Source organism: Ammodytes marinus, assembly GCF_949987685.1.
Source record: "Ammodytes marinus genome assembly, chromosome: 6".
Classification (NCBI taxonomy): Eukaryota; Metazoa; Chordata; class Actinopteri; order Uranoscopiformes; family Ammodytidae; genus Ammodytes; species Ammodytes marinus.
In genome coordinates, this window is record NC_137235.1 from 31,487,553 (window position 1) to 31,503,729 (window position 16,177).

The following is a 16,177-nucleotide window of genomic DNA, read 5'->3' on the forward strand; positions in this document are numbered from 1 at the left end:
AAAAGTCAATACCACTGTTGAAGAAATAGTGCACATTTAATACAAAACACACGCACCATAGTACACACACACACACACACACACACACACACAAATACATAATCAAATAAAATAGTACAATAAATGAAATAAATACAAAAACACAGCACACAAAGAAATATATAAGAAAGTAAATGTATATAAAAATAAAACAAGTAAATACAAAAGTTAAAACAAGGCTAAATATATATATACACTGAGTTTTGTAACTCTTAACTTTGAGTTAAATGTATGTGTGTTGTGTGACTGTATATGAAATGTTTTGTGTGTAGTGTATGATTATTTTTTGGCATCTGCCCTCTCCCTCCTCTTTTCCTCCTGCCACTGTTCTAACGTTTTGTTTGCTGTGACAGGACAGAAGATGTGGCCGTAGGGAGGAAGGTTGAGTCCTTGCTGCAGGATGCTGAGGTCCTGCCTCTTCAGCCGCCTGTTGTTGCAGAAGGTCCTGCCACAGAGCCACGATGGTACCCGCCTGTTGTGGGCTGACGGTGTTGCCAGGTTCAGCCCTCAGTCCCACCAAGTACTGTGCCAGGCTGTCCACTTTGTCCATCCCTGGGACACCACGCTCATCCACAGCCTGGAAAATGTCACAGTACATTTCAATCAAAAAACAAAACGAAAACACACAATATCACAGCTGTTGCAGTGTAAAGTGTCACAAGAAGACTTACCAGTTGTCGCTCAGGTGCTGCTAGGGTCCTGGCCGCGGCCCCAGAGGGACCAGCAGTGTGAGCAATGGGGAGAGGGGCCGGTAAGATGAGTGGGAGGCACAGGAGGAGGAGTGTACATTGGCAGCACAGGAGGAGGGGTGGCACAGACCGATGGCATGATCTGTTAAATGCAATAAGATTTTATTTTATTAAGCTTTTGTTCATTCTTAGGATTTTTACATATTACCTTATAAACATTTTACATACTTGATTACATCATGAGCAGGTGTGCACACTGTCACAGTATGACAAAACATATGAAAAGAATAATTACCAGTTGTTGCTCAGGGGCCTCTGTACTGTCAGATGCAGCTGGAGTCTGGAGAGAAGCTGGGGAGGAGAGAGCTGGATTGCTGGCTGAGCTTGTTGTCATCACAGCGGACACGTCCAGGAGCCGGCCTGTTTCCTGCATCTGAGGGCCAAACCCCAAGGGCAGCAAACCTCTGCAGGGGTAGCATCCACTCCTCATTCCCCGTCGCTCTGTGCTTTTTGAGTTTTGAAGCCATCTACCATAAATATGGAAGTGTCATTTATAACAAACCAACAAACGTTTAACCACTAAATATCATTACACCTGAATATACAGCCTCCAGTGAGGGCAATGTTAATACAGTGAAATACAGTGTTGTCTAAATCAGCTAACTCTAACTAAAGTGAGATCAGATACATGAATAAGAATAACATGCCACAGTAGCCTAACGGTATGATTATTTTAGCATGATATTGACACAGTTATTTTTTTCCGCTCAAAAAGAGGACAATGATTTAAAGCTATACTATACAATTATCTGCAATATGCACTTTTTAATATGTTGTGAAAAGTGTTTTTTACACCCCAACAGCAATAAATAACTTATGGGCAATGAAAAAGAAACGAAACCCCCCCAAATTCTGTACCTTCTATAAACCTGTTAAAATGCTGACCAATCGGAGACGATGGACCCGTATCTAAAGAACCAATCACAATCCTGCGCGTTCTCTCCCCTCTGTGTACGAGCCTGAGCGCGTTCACGGAGGGCAGAGAAAGCGTTGTTGCCATAGTAGTCATGGATAGTAGTGCATGACAGTGGACTAGACCTAGTTGAGGTAGCCTGCACAATGGAAGAGAAACCTAGACAGAAGTTACCACTGCCACCGTTACTTGCACCTGCTCACCATTTACAAAAGGCAAAGAAAAGAAAGAAAGACATCAAGAAAAGAGCAGTTACATACAGCTCAAGGTGGACAAACGCGAGTCAACATTGGAATCACTGTTCAGTGATGGCGACAGCTGAGGATGCTGTATGGCTTGGAAAGTGACGCAATGGTTGCCGTCTTTCTCTTGTTTGTCAGGTAAGCCTTTTTTTGTTTCCTGTAAAATGTGTGTTATGGCGAAGTTTAGCCAAGGAAGCTATTTATGTTGCGTTAGCCATATTAGCCCGATGCTAACGTTAGCTCCCCAGTCGTTCTAGGCTAGTAGGCACATTACAAGCTGCATTAGCTAACGTTGCCAATAATGTTCCTTTCTAACTATATTATTAGTCTAATGTTATGTGGTCGTCAGCGTCTGAACATGTGTCATTTTAGTATTGGCTTTTTCAAAATGTGCTGATGCAGTGTATGTTTTTCTTTTTTTAATTATTGTTTTATAGTTATGACAACAAGGCTAATTCCTCAACACTTGAAACACCGATCGATGAGACCACCACCTCCTCCACCTTTGTCAAGTATTTATCCATAGTCTCTCGGTGAGTAAAACTTGATATAGAAGTGAATATGTGTGCTATGCTACAATACTGTTCTCTATGATACATAGGCCTAGACAATGCGTTATAAATGATATAGGTATCAAATATATGCGCAGACAGTTGGTATAGACAATGTCAGTTAGTGCATACTCTGTGTATATGGGGGGAAAGAGAAACAAACATGCCAACATTAATTTTTAACCATCTTTGGGTATCCTGCCTGGAATTGTCCTCCTGTAAAAGCTCCCCTATATAATGTATACACAGTCAAAACCGAAATTATTCATACCCCTGGCAAATTTTGACTTTAAGTTACTTTTATGAAACCAGCAAGCTTTTTCTTGATTGGAGATGACACAGGCTTCTCCCAAAAGATAATAAGACGATGTACAAGAGGCATCATTGTGGAAGAGTTGGGTTGAGAGTTGGAGCTCATTGCTAAAGATGAAAAAAATACTAGTGGAGACATACTAAAAGCTGGTCAGCAATTATAGGAAGCGTTTGATTGCTGTAATAGCAAAGAAAGGCTTTTCTACTGATTATTGAGAAGGGTATGAATAATTTTGGACATGCCACTTTTTGTTAAAAAAAAATTCAAAGCTTTTTTCAACAATGATGCCTCTTAGGTCAACTGCAGAGCTGGAGTCATTCCATAATCACATTCTGATGTACGCAAGCAAGCGCTTCAGCTTCTCCCCACCAGTGTATGCAGCTCAAGTCATGCTGGCTGGCCTTGACTACAACCACCATGTGCACAGACCAGCCAGGAGAAAGGCTGACGGCTCTATTCAGTACGTTTTATTATAAGTAATTCCCATGCATTTTGGTCAATGAACTTCCAAGTCAAGGCAAAATAATGCTGTAACAAACAAGTGAACCTATATTTATATACTTTTTAAAAAATATATAAAAAGAACATAATACAGGGTACAGCTGTAAGATAACCCTTTTATGTGGAAATTCAAAATACTATACATTGTCAGGTAAAATGAATGCATCACTAAACTTACAATACTTTTTCTTATGCCAGGTATGGAAAAGTGTACAATAAAAAGTCTAGGAAGTGGAGCCTGTACACACTGAAGGAAGAGAAGGACTACCGCTACATCATAGACCTCCAGGGGGAAATTCTCCAGGAGAATTTGTCTGGGTTTGGGGGCTTCTGTTGGGTGTCCCTGCACCAACCAACCAGAAGCTGTTGCAGACTCAACTAAGCAAAGGACTAGGTTAGTATACTTACATTATTGTATGAGCATACATTTTTAACTTTGCTATGTAACACAGCATATGAAAATCCATTTAGCTCTGGTCTAAGGAATGCCAAAGTGTAAAGATTTGTGTCCGGGTTCCACCAACCATCATGAGGTATAATATTACAGATCCAGAAGTGCTGGTCAACCTATTATCTGAAGAACAACAATAATAATAATAATAATAATAATAATAATAATAATAATAATAATAATAATAATAATAATAATAATAATAATAATAATAATAATAATAATAATGGATTGGATTTTTATAGCGCTTCTCTATGCAATCAAAGTGCTAGGATAAACCACATGTCATGAAGGCTTTTCTCTGCAGCTCTTTGTAAAACCCCTAATACTGTTATTCATTGTGTGTGTCTTCTGATATTCTCTCCTAAGGACAGTCACTGCCACAGCTGATGCAGCCGTGTGCAGAACCAGACCAGACCTGTCTGCGAAAACTGGACCCCTGGACAAAGTTTATGACCATGTTTATATTGAATTAAAAAAAAATATTGTCACACAACATCGGTTGTAATTATTTTGTGCAACATTTACAGAGATGATAAATGTTATGTCTTGATATCCGTAATAATAACAAAAATTAAAAGTAATTTTAAATGTTTTATTCAAACATAATATAAAAACAAAAGGACTAAGTATCTTCAGTTCCTCCTGGGAATAAATAGAAATATACAACTATGTACATTGAAATAAATAACTTATAAGTACAGATACAATTAAACTATTTGTTTATTGCAACCTGTTGGGTATAAATCCTTTGAATTGTCCATGTGGATCTGGGAAGCGGCCTCTTATTTTCTACACTCAGCAACTAGGTATGACCACAGCACTTGCGCTCCACATCTGTTGGCACTTCTCTGCAGCTGTGGCAGACGCACCAGGTGGGTTTATCTGTCTTTTGAGGGCCCGATGGAGGAGGATCTGCTGATGCCAATGTTAGCCGGTCCAACATGAGGCTGGGGTCGCATGTCAAGCAGAGCTGGAGCAGATGATGCAACATTTGTAGATTTAGTCTTTGAATTCTTGCCTGTAAAGTAATACATGATTATTAGTTGTATTTATTGAATACAGTTTTGTATTGTCCTCTAATAGGTAGGCTATTGTGTGTTCATGGTAGGCATCTCAGTATACAAAGTTGCTGGTAAGGTTTATGTCTCAGATACAGTCAGCTCATATGCAATCCTTAGAGTTTTGCAAAAAACTCACCTTGTGAGCTCTGACAAGCCAAACAATGAATGATAAATAAAGTGTCACGTAGCCTACTACACAAAATATGTGGGTAAACTGTGATAGAAATAACATGTATTGCTGATTTATTTTTATTTGTATTACATTTCTGTTACCAGTCCATCTATGCATATGTGCTAGCTTGACTGCTGTGAGTACTACTACTAACAGTAGGCCTTATCATGTTTGTTTTAAACATTTAGCATTGCAATATTAGGTGTGTTCTTACCGGTGAATGAGACATTGTAGTTCGTCGAGAAATGTAGCCTCCAGTTAGCTAGCCGCTCTCTGCTCAGTGAGACGGCGCAGCGGCCAGGTTGCTAAGCAGCAGAGCTGCGCTCGTGCACGGCTGTGTACAGAGGGTTGGGGGGAGGAAGTCCCGGGGGGTGGGGGAGTGGTTAAACGGAACTCCGAGGAGAAGCTAATTTCAAATCATGCTAGCTCTCTCACATCGTATAGTATAGCTTTAACGGTTTAGTGATGTTAGGCTATAGCTTAATAATTACGAGAGTAGGTCTGCCTTCGTTTTGGAAGAACTTAAGCAGACCTACTATCGTAATGATTAAGCTTTTTTCATTTAAGAAAGCCAGATATCTCGATAAATTATGAATTAAATATGGTAAGTCATTGTCACTTCTTTTTACTGCGTGAACGAGCGCTTAAAAGACGATAATGACTATGCATAGCGCGCACTACTGTGGCGGTATACCACACTGTTAAGGCAATCTGTATCCACCAGTAGTAGCCTTAGCGTAAATAACATGTAGTAGGCTACCTGTATGAACAGACATTCACCTTAAAGTGAGGAAGAAAAGCCCTTATCAGGCTACCGCTACCTACATTATAAATTCAATCGGCTAAGAAGTAATGGTCACTTTATTTTAACACCGTGAACGGGCGTTTGAAAAGAGGATTAGATGCGCCGCAGCACTGTATCGGTATGCCCCATAGATAGTATAGCGTTTGACCCAGCGACATGTATAACACTGTAACACAACGGCAATGTATTAGTATTCAACTAAAAATAACCTACCGTAAATAACCTGTTTTAACCAGTGTTGGGAGTAACGCGTTACAGGAAGTAATGCATTACTGTAATGTATTACGTTTTGCTGTAACGCAGTAATGTAAGGCATTACAACAAAAAAAATTGTAATATGTAACTCGGTACAAATCTCAGTAACGCGCGTTACAATGCATTAATTTTAAACCCAAAATTGACTGGTTTGTTGTTTTTATACAAATTGGCCAACACCGCGAGATTCGCAGAGGAGAGAAAAACCCACGCTAATCTTACTGCAAGGAGAAGAAAACTCGATTTGCTGCTACAATTGATTCCAAAGATGTGCTACTGGCTTCCGTCTCAATGCCCAAGTTTAAGCTGCGCTGGGTATAAGAGGAAACCAGAAGAGACCACATCACTTCCCTCCTTACAACGGAGTGCCGCTCCCTTCCAACGGAGGAGCAGCTTCTGCGATCCGATTGCATGTCCCGAGTGCCGAGCCCTGATACACAGAGACATGTCGCCAAAACTGAATGCGCAACTATGGAACTGTACAGTGAAGCAGCCGCCCCCTCGTTAGTTTCAGTCTACAGCCGACACAGTTAATATAACCACCGCATGGACAGCGTTTAAATAAAGCCTCTAATTTTTATTATCCTAAGTGCTTTGATGCAAATTATGAAATCTAAACATAACGGCGGCAGTGATGGTGCGTAAAGGACAGCGCAGTTGGCAAGCTCTCCTCAGCAATACAAGTGCAGGCTGAGCATATTGAGAATATGTTCCTGCGGCTATGTGCGCGTCTGTTTTATGTTGGCGAGCCTGAGTAAGTAGCCTATATTTTAGAGAAGTTTCACATCAGGCCAGCCTATAATAGCCTATGATGCGCCGAGTCCTTTTATTTATTTATTTTTGCCTCGCACCTGGCCGAGAGTCAAGCAGCTCCGCCGGGCGTAGTCCGCCGGACAGCATGTCATTCAAATAGGCTGCTGCATCCTAATCATCCTGCAATCACCAATTTGATACCAGGAAAGTTGCCAGCGTGTCTGTTTCTCCCCAGCGCACAGCAAAGGAGATATATATTTAGGCTACTATTGTTATTATAAAATGTCACGCAGGAGAGACAATAAACAAACATAATGGTCAGATATCATTTAGATTAGATGGCAAGATGATAAGGCAGATTCTTTGGAACAACTAAAAAAGGCAAAAGTTGATGATGATGTCGCCAGAATGCAAGAAACAAGTCTTTGAGGCTCACATTTTTTTTACAATCTACAGTAGTAGGCTCTAGCTCTATTGATATTAATATAAATACCTAAAGATACAGTATTTCTATTATAAAATGTATTGCACCATGAGCCACAACTGTGACCATTATATTATATCCTTATGTTAGCCTTAAGCCTAGCTCAGTCATTATGCCATAGGCCTACCATGTCACCTCCTGCTGTGTAATGAGCTGCATTGAACACAAGAAGATCTATTGAGAACACCAAATCCATATTTCCTGTTATTTTGATGAAAGTAATGCAAAAGTAATGTAAAAGTAGTGTAATGACTTACAATTCAAAGACAGTAATATTGTAATGTAACTAACTACTTTGAAATGACAGTAACAAGTAATAAATACCGCATTACGCTTTTGAAGTAACTTGCCCAACACTGGTTTTAACCTTGTAGGCCTACTAGCTATGGTTTTTAACTGATATTCACCTTATCAGGCGGAAAAAAGTCAAACTCCAAAAGTACATTTTTAAACAAGGCCTAACGTAAACCACGATTTCTTAATTTATCCGTCATGTAACATAGTTTTAACAACTTAGCCAGTTTAAAATAAACACAATGATAACGGCGACTTTACCTTAGCGGAGTCCTGTCAACAGCTTTGTCCCGGGGGCCGGTGAGAGACGTTATATGGCAGTGACAGAGCGTAAGCGGCAGGCAGATGCGGCCCCGCTATTGGTCGGAGAAGTCACGAGGGGAACTGAATCGAGGACATGGGGCACGGCGATTGGTTAAAAATCGTGAAAAAAATAAAAAGGCATCTAGGAGATGGCGAGACGTGATTGGTCCGCCATCTCCAGTGAAAAAAATAAAAAGGCATCTAGGAGATGGCGAGACGTGATTGGTCCGCCATCTCCAGTGAAAAAAATAAAAAGGCATCTAGGAGATGGCGAGACGTGATTGGTCCGCCATCTCCAGTGAAAAAAATAAAAAGGCATCTAGGAGATGGCGAGACGTGATTGGTCCGCCATCTCCAGTCGCTCTTCCCCCCCCCCCCCTCCCCGGCACCGCGGAAAGCACTTACAAAAAAAAATCATAAAAACTATTGAGGCCCCAGCGAGATTTGAACTCGCGACCCCTGGTTTACAAGACCAGTGCTCTAACCCCTGAGCTATGGAGCCCGTACTAGCGACATATGACGTCACGATCACATAAATAGTTTCCCAACCGACTTTTCACTAGTGTAATAGTATATTTCTTACTTTAATGTCCAGGTAATAACCAAACTCTGACCCGCAGTACACGCTGCAATACTCTCCAGTCCCACCGAGTCAGCATTGTCCTGAAAAGGAATACCCAGGTAACAAGAAAGACGTATGGCTACCAGCCTATATTGAGATGACAGTAGATAGGCCTACTGTATAAAGCATACGTGTTAAATATTAACATCAATTGACAACATGGTATTGTACTTCTTTTAAATGTAGTCGCTTTGGATTGTAACCTGCCTAAAAAATAAAAAATAAAGTTTGATGTGATTTTCCATTTATCCACCAGGTGGCAGACTGTGGCCACCTTATAGTATGTTGCAAACGCTTCCAACTAGACCAAAGGAAGGAACACATTCGCGCAACACAAGTAGGCCTAAATCAACAAGTCTCAAGGCACATATATTTTTTGCACAATTTTTAAGACTGGAAAAAAATGTAATTAATTTTTAAAAGCAACAAATTCTGGGGTAGGCCTAACTAAATACCATTAAGCGAGCAATTAGAAATGTAGAAGATTGGTCATACAACTGGGGTTTTAAGCTTTCTTTAAGCAAATCATGTTTTATGATAATAACATATTAAAAAAGATATATTGTGAAAGTATGGAAAAAGTCAAACCAAAACATCAAATACCTAGGTCAAATGGAGGTGTACGATGTTGTACCAACAGGGGCTTGATGTTTGTGGAGTCCCTCTCTCTATTGGTTGCGGGTCTTTGGGCGTAGCCTAGTGAGGGGCAGGGGTCCTGGGGGCTGCTGTTCTTTCAGCAATCTCCAGACCCTCATACCAAGTTTTCCCACAAGGGAAAGATGGACGCTAAGGGCTAGCATTAGGGTCAAAACGTGGCAGAGTGTATTTTAATGCATCATGGACGTGCCATTACCTACCTAAGCCTAACCCATTGGAGGGAATCTAGTTCCTCTGTTTGGATCCTGCAGAGATAAGGGACATTTATTTGGCTTTGTGCAACCATCTGGAGTAGAGGGAGAGGAAGAAAGAGCCATGGTGGTGGAGCCGAGAGGACTACCACAGGGGAGATTTAGTTCATGAAGAGGTCTGTGAAGAGGTCTGTGAAGATCGTCTTGGACTAGCAGGGTGGACCCAGAAATTATATCAACAGGTGAATGATGCGTCCGGGTGTCTGTGCGGTGTTAAAACGGATCAGGCATGAACTTGTAGGCCTATGTAGCCTATGACTTGACTTGTAGGCCCAGGCTTTCTACTGTCCAAACAAAATACATATGCCTAGTCAGAATAACAGCACTCCCATAAACTGAAGCAAAAACGTGTATGACAAAGCCGCGAACTCAGTTAATAGGCCTGTAATCACACATTATGCGTCGCCAAATGCACAAACGCGCTTTGTGCAGAAACATCCGTTGCTGTGTTATTATCCAGACTAGTTCTGTTACACCTGTTCTGATATGACCCTGCTTTAGAAGAGCCCTTACTACCGACTACTGAGATTGCGCTGTAGAAAGCCACGACTTTCTCCAAATTTCAGTAGGCTATTGCTACGCCCCAAATTAAGGGAGAAAAACACACACCTCGAACTCAAACTGTTTATCTAGATTCTACACGCTGTCGAGGCTGCCTCTGTCGGGATTTATAAGCAGACATATATTTTTCACGAACAACACAGGCGGGGGTTTTAAATGTTTTTTCCCCCACTTCGACCAAATTTCTCCCGCCGATGCAAGAATAGCACTAAACGTTAAGAGAGGCCGTCGCTGGAAATAAACGAGAAGCTATTTGTGTGTCTGGAGCAAGGACTAGCATATCAAACCACGGTATTTAGGCCGCTTCGTTGTCTGCTCACGTTTCGGCTGTTTAGGCGTCGTATTACGGCATTACAACGGACACAGTCTAGCGAGGACCGTGATTTCCCTGTCCGCCTGGTCATGCGAGGAGCTCTGGTCCCCGTAGAAGAATGTGTCGCCTTCCACTGTCGTTAGCTCCGCCGCGGCTCCATGTAAGACATCCAGCTGCCATTGTGTTAGCTCTGGGCTACAGTCTGCTTTCACTCATTTATAATGAAAGAGAAAGATATTCTTTATTACAGATGGGGCCATGGGGCAGGTTAAAATTAGTATGGACATATTAGAGACCGTTGTGTGTAAGTCACCTTGTTTGCTGTAGTGGTTGGCCTCTGCCTACATTTTGGCTAATAAACCCCTCACTCACCTCCGAAGGGCTTAGCGATACTTCTGGCTAACATACGTGTGTTCCTGCTATTTCATCCTTCTCCCCGTTTCCCTCCAGGGCCAACAGTAACAACATGCTCCTGGCCTCTGCCGTGGTGGTGTGGGAATGGATGAACGAACACGGCCGTTGGCGGCCCTACAGCCCCGCCGTGTCACACCAGATAGAGGCGGCCATCAGGAGCAGCGATCCCCGCGGAGGGAGCGTGGTCCTGGGCCAGGTGGACAGCCGGCTCTCCCCCTACATCATAGACCTCCAGTCCATGCACCAGTTCAGACAAGACACAGGTAAGACAGCTGAGTTTATGAGATGCTCTGTGTCAGTTTGTCATGCCTCGGGTTTTTATTGAGTTACCCCCCAATTGGAATAGAGAATATGCTATAACTAACCAAACTAAAGTTATTGCACATTATGTTGTTGTGCATTACTGTAAAATATTCTTATTTACCATATGTGTGCTAGTTTCTGAACATGATCATGTCAACATGCCTTAAAGAGGGAGTCAGCAATTATGTGTGTTGGTGTTTTGTCATGTTGCCTGCTGAAGTGGGCCCCCTTTGTTTACATAGGCCTACCTTTTGTTTACACACCAGTTTACAGAGCCTATTACACTGGATTTTTTAAATCGCACCGCACACTTTAGCCTATGTATGTTTTGTGTATACAGCGGATCTAAGGAGATATTCACAGATTTTGACAAAAAGTGATTTTGACAACAAGCGGAATTGCTGACTCCACCTTTAAGTCATCATTGACCCCAAAACATACCACTATATACAGGTGAAACTCGAAAAATTAGAATATCGTGCAAAAGTTCATTTATTTCAGTAATTCAACTTTAAAGGTGAAAATAATATCTTATACAGTCTCATTACATGCAAAGTGAGATATGTGAAGCCTTTATTTGTTATAATTGTGATTATTATGGCTTACAGTTTTTAAAAACCCCAAATTCAAAATCTCAGAAAATTAGAATATTACATCAAATCAATAAAAAAGGTTTTTAAAAACAGAAATGTCGGCCCTCTAGAAAGTATAATCATGCATATGTACTAAGTACTTGGTTTGGGCCCCTTTTGCATGAATTCTTGCCTCAATGCGGTGTGGCATGGATGCTATCAGTCTGTGGCACTGCTGAGGTGTTTTGTTGGGTCTGGTGTGTATCATCTTCCTCTTGACAATAGTCCATAGTTTCTCTATGGAGTTCAGGTCAGGAGAGTTGTCTGGCCAATCAAGCACAGTAATACCATGGTCAGTCAACCAGTTACCAGTGGTTTATGGTACTGTGGGCAGGTGCCAAGTCTAGCTGGAAATGGAAATTGTCATCACCATAAAGCTTGTCAACAGACAGAAGCATGAAGTGCTCTAAAATCTTCTGGTAGATGGCTGTGGTGACTTTGGACTTGATAACACAGTGGACTAACAGCAGCAGATGACATGATACCTCAAATCATCACTGATCCAAATTAAATGTTGCGTTTCATTTGGAAATCAAGGTCCCACAGTCTAGAGGAAGAGTGGAGGGGCACAAAATCCAAGGGGCTTGAAGACCACTGTCAAGTTTCAACAGTCAGTGATGATTTGAGGCACCATGTCATCTGATGTTGTTGGTCCACTGTGTTATCAAGTCCAAAGTCACCACAAGTGTCTACCAGGAGATTTTAGAGCACTTCATGCTCCTGTCTGTTGACAAGCTTTATGGTGATGACAATTTCCATTTCCAGCTAGACTTGGCACCTGCCCACAGTACCATAAACCACTGGTAAGTGCCACAGGCTGATAGCATCCATGCCATGCCGCATCCATGCCATGCCGCATTTAGGCAATAATTCTTGCAAAAGGGGCCCAAACCAAGTACTTAGTACATATGCATGATTATACTTTCTAGAGGGCCGACATTTCTGTATTTAAAATCCTTTTTTTATTGATTTTATGTAATATTCTAATTTTCTGAGATTTAGAATTTGGGGTTTTCATAAGCTGTAAACCATAATAATCACAATTATAACAAATACAGGCTTGAAATATCTCACTTTGAATGTAATGAGTCTATATAATATATTAGTTTCACCATTTAGGTTGAATTACTGAAATAAATGAACTTTTGCACGATATTCAAATTTTTATTGTATATCCATGCTGGGTGGCTCTCCTGGAGATCAAGATGTCATCTATAGACTTCTCATTTGAGAAATGTACTGGATTCACAAACCTCAAAGACATCAACTTTGTGTTTTCATAGCACTTGAGGTCTAAGATGTTTTTCTAAATGCAGGCTGCAAATCACCACTTATGGGTATTTTCGTTGCAGTTACATTGAAGTAACATCATGCTTTACAAAATATAGGTCAAAAGACCGCTGAATGAAAAAGGCATCTATAATCACAATAAGGGTTGGATGCTGTTTATTTATTTTATTTTATTTTTTTTACCCAAAGCCACATATAGTGTTTTGGATTAAAACAATTTCTGAAGCAGTTAAAATAATAACTGTTTGGTTGAGATTCAACATTATGATGGTGTGGAACAGCTGCAAATGACCATTGCACCACTGAGTTAGCTGCATTATTTAGCCACTATCCACAAGAAGTACGCACAAACAGGCGCACAACAGCTGCACACTTCTTACGCACGGAAACTGAAAGAGAGACCTTGGTTCTGTGGAAAGAATGGAATCTTTGATGACCTAATGAGCAGAGAGTTCACTTGAGTTGTCCTCCCCCTGTAGCTCCCTCTCTCTCTCTCTCTCTCTCTCTCTCTCTCTCTCTCTCTCTCTCTCTCTTTCCCTGGGGTCTCTCACCCCTCTCCCTGTTCTCTCCCTCTCTCTTGTACAAGTGTTAAGTTTCTTCAATAGAAAAGGTTTCTGCTTCGACATAGGAGAGATAGAGATGTGTGTGTGTTTATGGGGGGGAGTAGAAGGAGTGGGAGTGGTTGTTGCAGGAGTGAGCTAATCGCGGAGTCTGTATTCTCTGCCTCTCTCACTTCTCCACCATTGTTGGATTTTGTTGAACAGATGTGAGTTGGTCCATTGTGATTGTGAGAGTCTCATACAGTTTAAACGGGAGGTGAACGTTTGCGTCATCTGAGGGGCACTTTACACGGTGAAAACGTGACAGTTTTCCCGTTTTTTTTTTTTTTTTTAAACCCGTTTAGACACAATTTATCTGACATCTTCACTCGTACACATGTTTTCAGAGGAAACGGGACGAAATCGCTGTAGTAGCAGTGTAGCAGCCATGCCAAGCCAATAGTCAGCGGTGACACTTAGCCTAGTAGATACTGTAGCTCTTCCGGTACAATTTGATGCATAAAACCTTACTGTAACCAAAAAGTAATGCCATTAACGTTCATAAAGCGGTTGGTGTAAGCTTGGAGTTACAACTATTGTAAATTACAAGCTTTCTGTCCTCTTATTTCACCGCATTGAACTCGTGAAAACAGAAGACATGCTGATAGTGAAGGGGCTTTGTGAGCGGCTACTTTCCTGTTAGGCGTACTTCAAAATAAAAGTCGACTCATGTTTGTCCAGTGAAATGCTATTAATGTTTAGCCAGTTAAATGCTTTTACTGTGAAGCCGTAGCCTTAATGCTCCTTTTGTTGAACAGTAACTTAACCGCTGCGCGCTGAACTATGGATAGTGTTTTTTAATGTAGAGAGAGCCGTGTCCCTGGCATATAGAAGCTACACACGTTTATTTTGCTAGAAAAACCGGCAGAGCACAAATCTTTCCCCAGAAAAAGTGGCGGGTGGTCTCAATAACTTACTAATCGCTTAGACTAAATTGGCGAGTGTTATATTTGAGCCCTGCACGACACTCTCCGCTGATCACAGTGATGGTGCCGCGGAGACACCTTGCATGTTATGTTGTCTTCTAACTTTATAACTCGCGTGTGGGTATTGACAGCAAATGTTATAGACTACGCATACGAGAAGTGGAGCCGTGACGTCAGCGTCAGCGGTACCAGGGAAAATGGTTTCGGTGTTTACAAGAAACCAAAACCATTGTTCTTTCCAAAAAATCCTCCCTGGGAGTAGATCTCAAAAAGTTGCGGTTTCATGCCTGCGTTTGCTGTTTTCATGTAAATGATATAGTGCAACCGTGAAAATATTTTCGCGTATGCACCGTTTCGTGTTGTTGTGTAAAGTGCCCCTGAGAGGCAGATGAGAGAGAGAGGGTTAAAGGTTGACTATGCAACATTTTCATTAACTATTTAATTATAAAAGAGTCAGACAAAAGTAATCTGACCAAATCCAGCGATTTTTTCCCCCCCGAGTGTCGGAGGAGCCTGCTCGCGGACTCTATACTTAATTAATTAATTCCAGTGTTGGGAATAACGCCGTTTAAAATAACGGCGTTAGGTACCGCCGTTCTTTTTTCAGTAACAGGGTAATCTAACTAATTACTTTTTCTGTCGTTACAACGCCGTTATCGTTACTGAACGTTAAATGCGGTGCGTTACTATGAATTGATTGAATAAACTGTGTAATCCGAACGCACCCCTGGCTCCATACTACACAAACTGCTAGTGAGGAGACCGGTGTGTTTTAAGTTGTGTTTTATTCAGTGTGGATGACATTATAACTGTCAGTTAGCGCCGTCACGTCAGTCAGCCGGAGCGCCTGTTTGGTGAAGTTTCTTTTTCTTTCTCTCTCTGTTGTGTGAGCGTGCACGTTGCCGCAGTAACCACCTATCAATCCACGGTTGAAACGTGCTCTCCATGAGTTTGTTTGCATCGCCCTTGGGAGTAAGTGCATGGAGTTTCCCGATCTCTATAAATTATAATTTATGCACGTTAAACGGCCGCGATTCGCCGGTTGCAACAGCTGTTTAGCGTGTCATCACGAGCCGAATATTGCTATTGTTCTTCTCCTGGGATCTGTATGCTGCTGTGCATGTTAAAGAAGGAAATAAACATAGGATAAATCCTTACTCCTCCTCTCATCGTCTCATGCTTCATAGTCTGACGTTTTTGGCTATAAGTGGTGCTTTAGCCGACACCCCTGAAGTGAATCCAGTGATATAGTAGATCAGCACGGTAGGCTACATTCAGCAGTTTCCTCTACTACTTTTGTTGAGAACAAAATACTTGAAGTGTAGGATAAACCTCTTGCTGTCTGTTGATGTGCAATATTGAAGGTCATGTAGCCTACAAGTAGGCCTACCTGTCTGTTCTACTCATTTCAACTGACTTGTGAAAACTGCTCAGAAAAATCAAATTTTTTTTACATAGCCTAGGCCTATAGCAACTTTTTTTTTTACAGTAGGCTAACGCAAATAGTTACTTTGCCTGGTAACTAGTTACTTCTATTATAAAGTAATTCAGTTACTAACTCAGTTACTTTTTGGAACACGTAGTGAGTAACTATAACTATTTACTTTTTTAAAGTAACGTTCCCAACACTGATTAATTCTAATGTTGCATAGTATGCCTTTAAGGTTTGTGGCTCAAGTTCAGTAAAGTGGAAGAGAGAGGAAGAAGGGGAAAGAGAGCA

General features: G+C 41.4%; 1 protein-coding gene across 2 annotated transcripts in view; it reads left to right on the forward strand.

The window, feature by feature from the left end:
- The first annotated feature begins 9,378 nt into the window (after window positions 1-9,378).
- Window positions 9,379-16,177, forward strand: part of LOC307251680 (E3 ubiquitin-protein ligase DTX4-like) — a 76,951-nt gene continuing 70,152 nt past the window's right edge. Inside the window, exons 1-2 of one of the 2 annotated variants that reach the window (XM_080029071.1) lie at window positions 9,379-9,601; window positions 10,744-10,970. In XM_080029071.1, the coding sequence (XP_079885197.1) occupies window positions 10,760-10,970 (211 nt within the window). In that variant the 5' untranslated portion in view covers window positions 9,379-9,601; window positions 10,744-10,759. Of the gene's footprint in view, window positions 9,602-10,018; window positions 10,454-10,743; window positions 10,971-16,177 lie in introns of those variants that run through there. The other variant, XM_080029070.1, reaches the window with a different exon arrangement.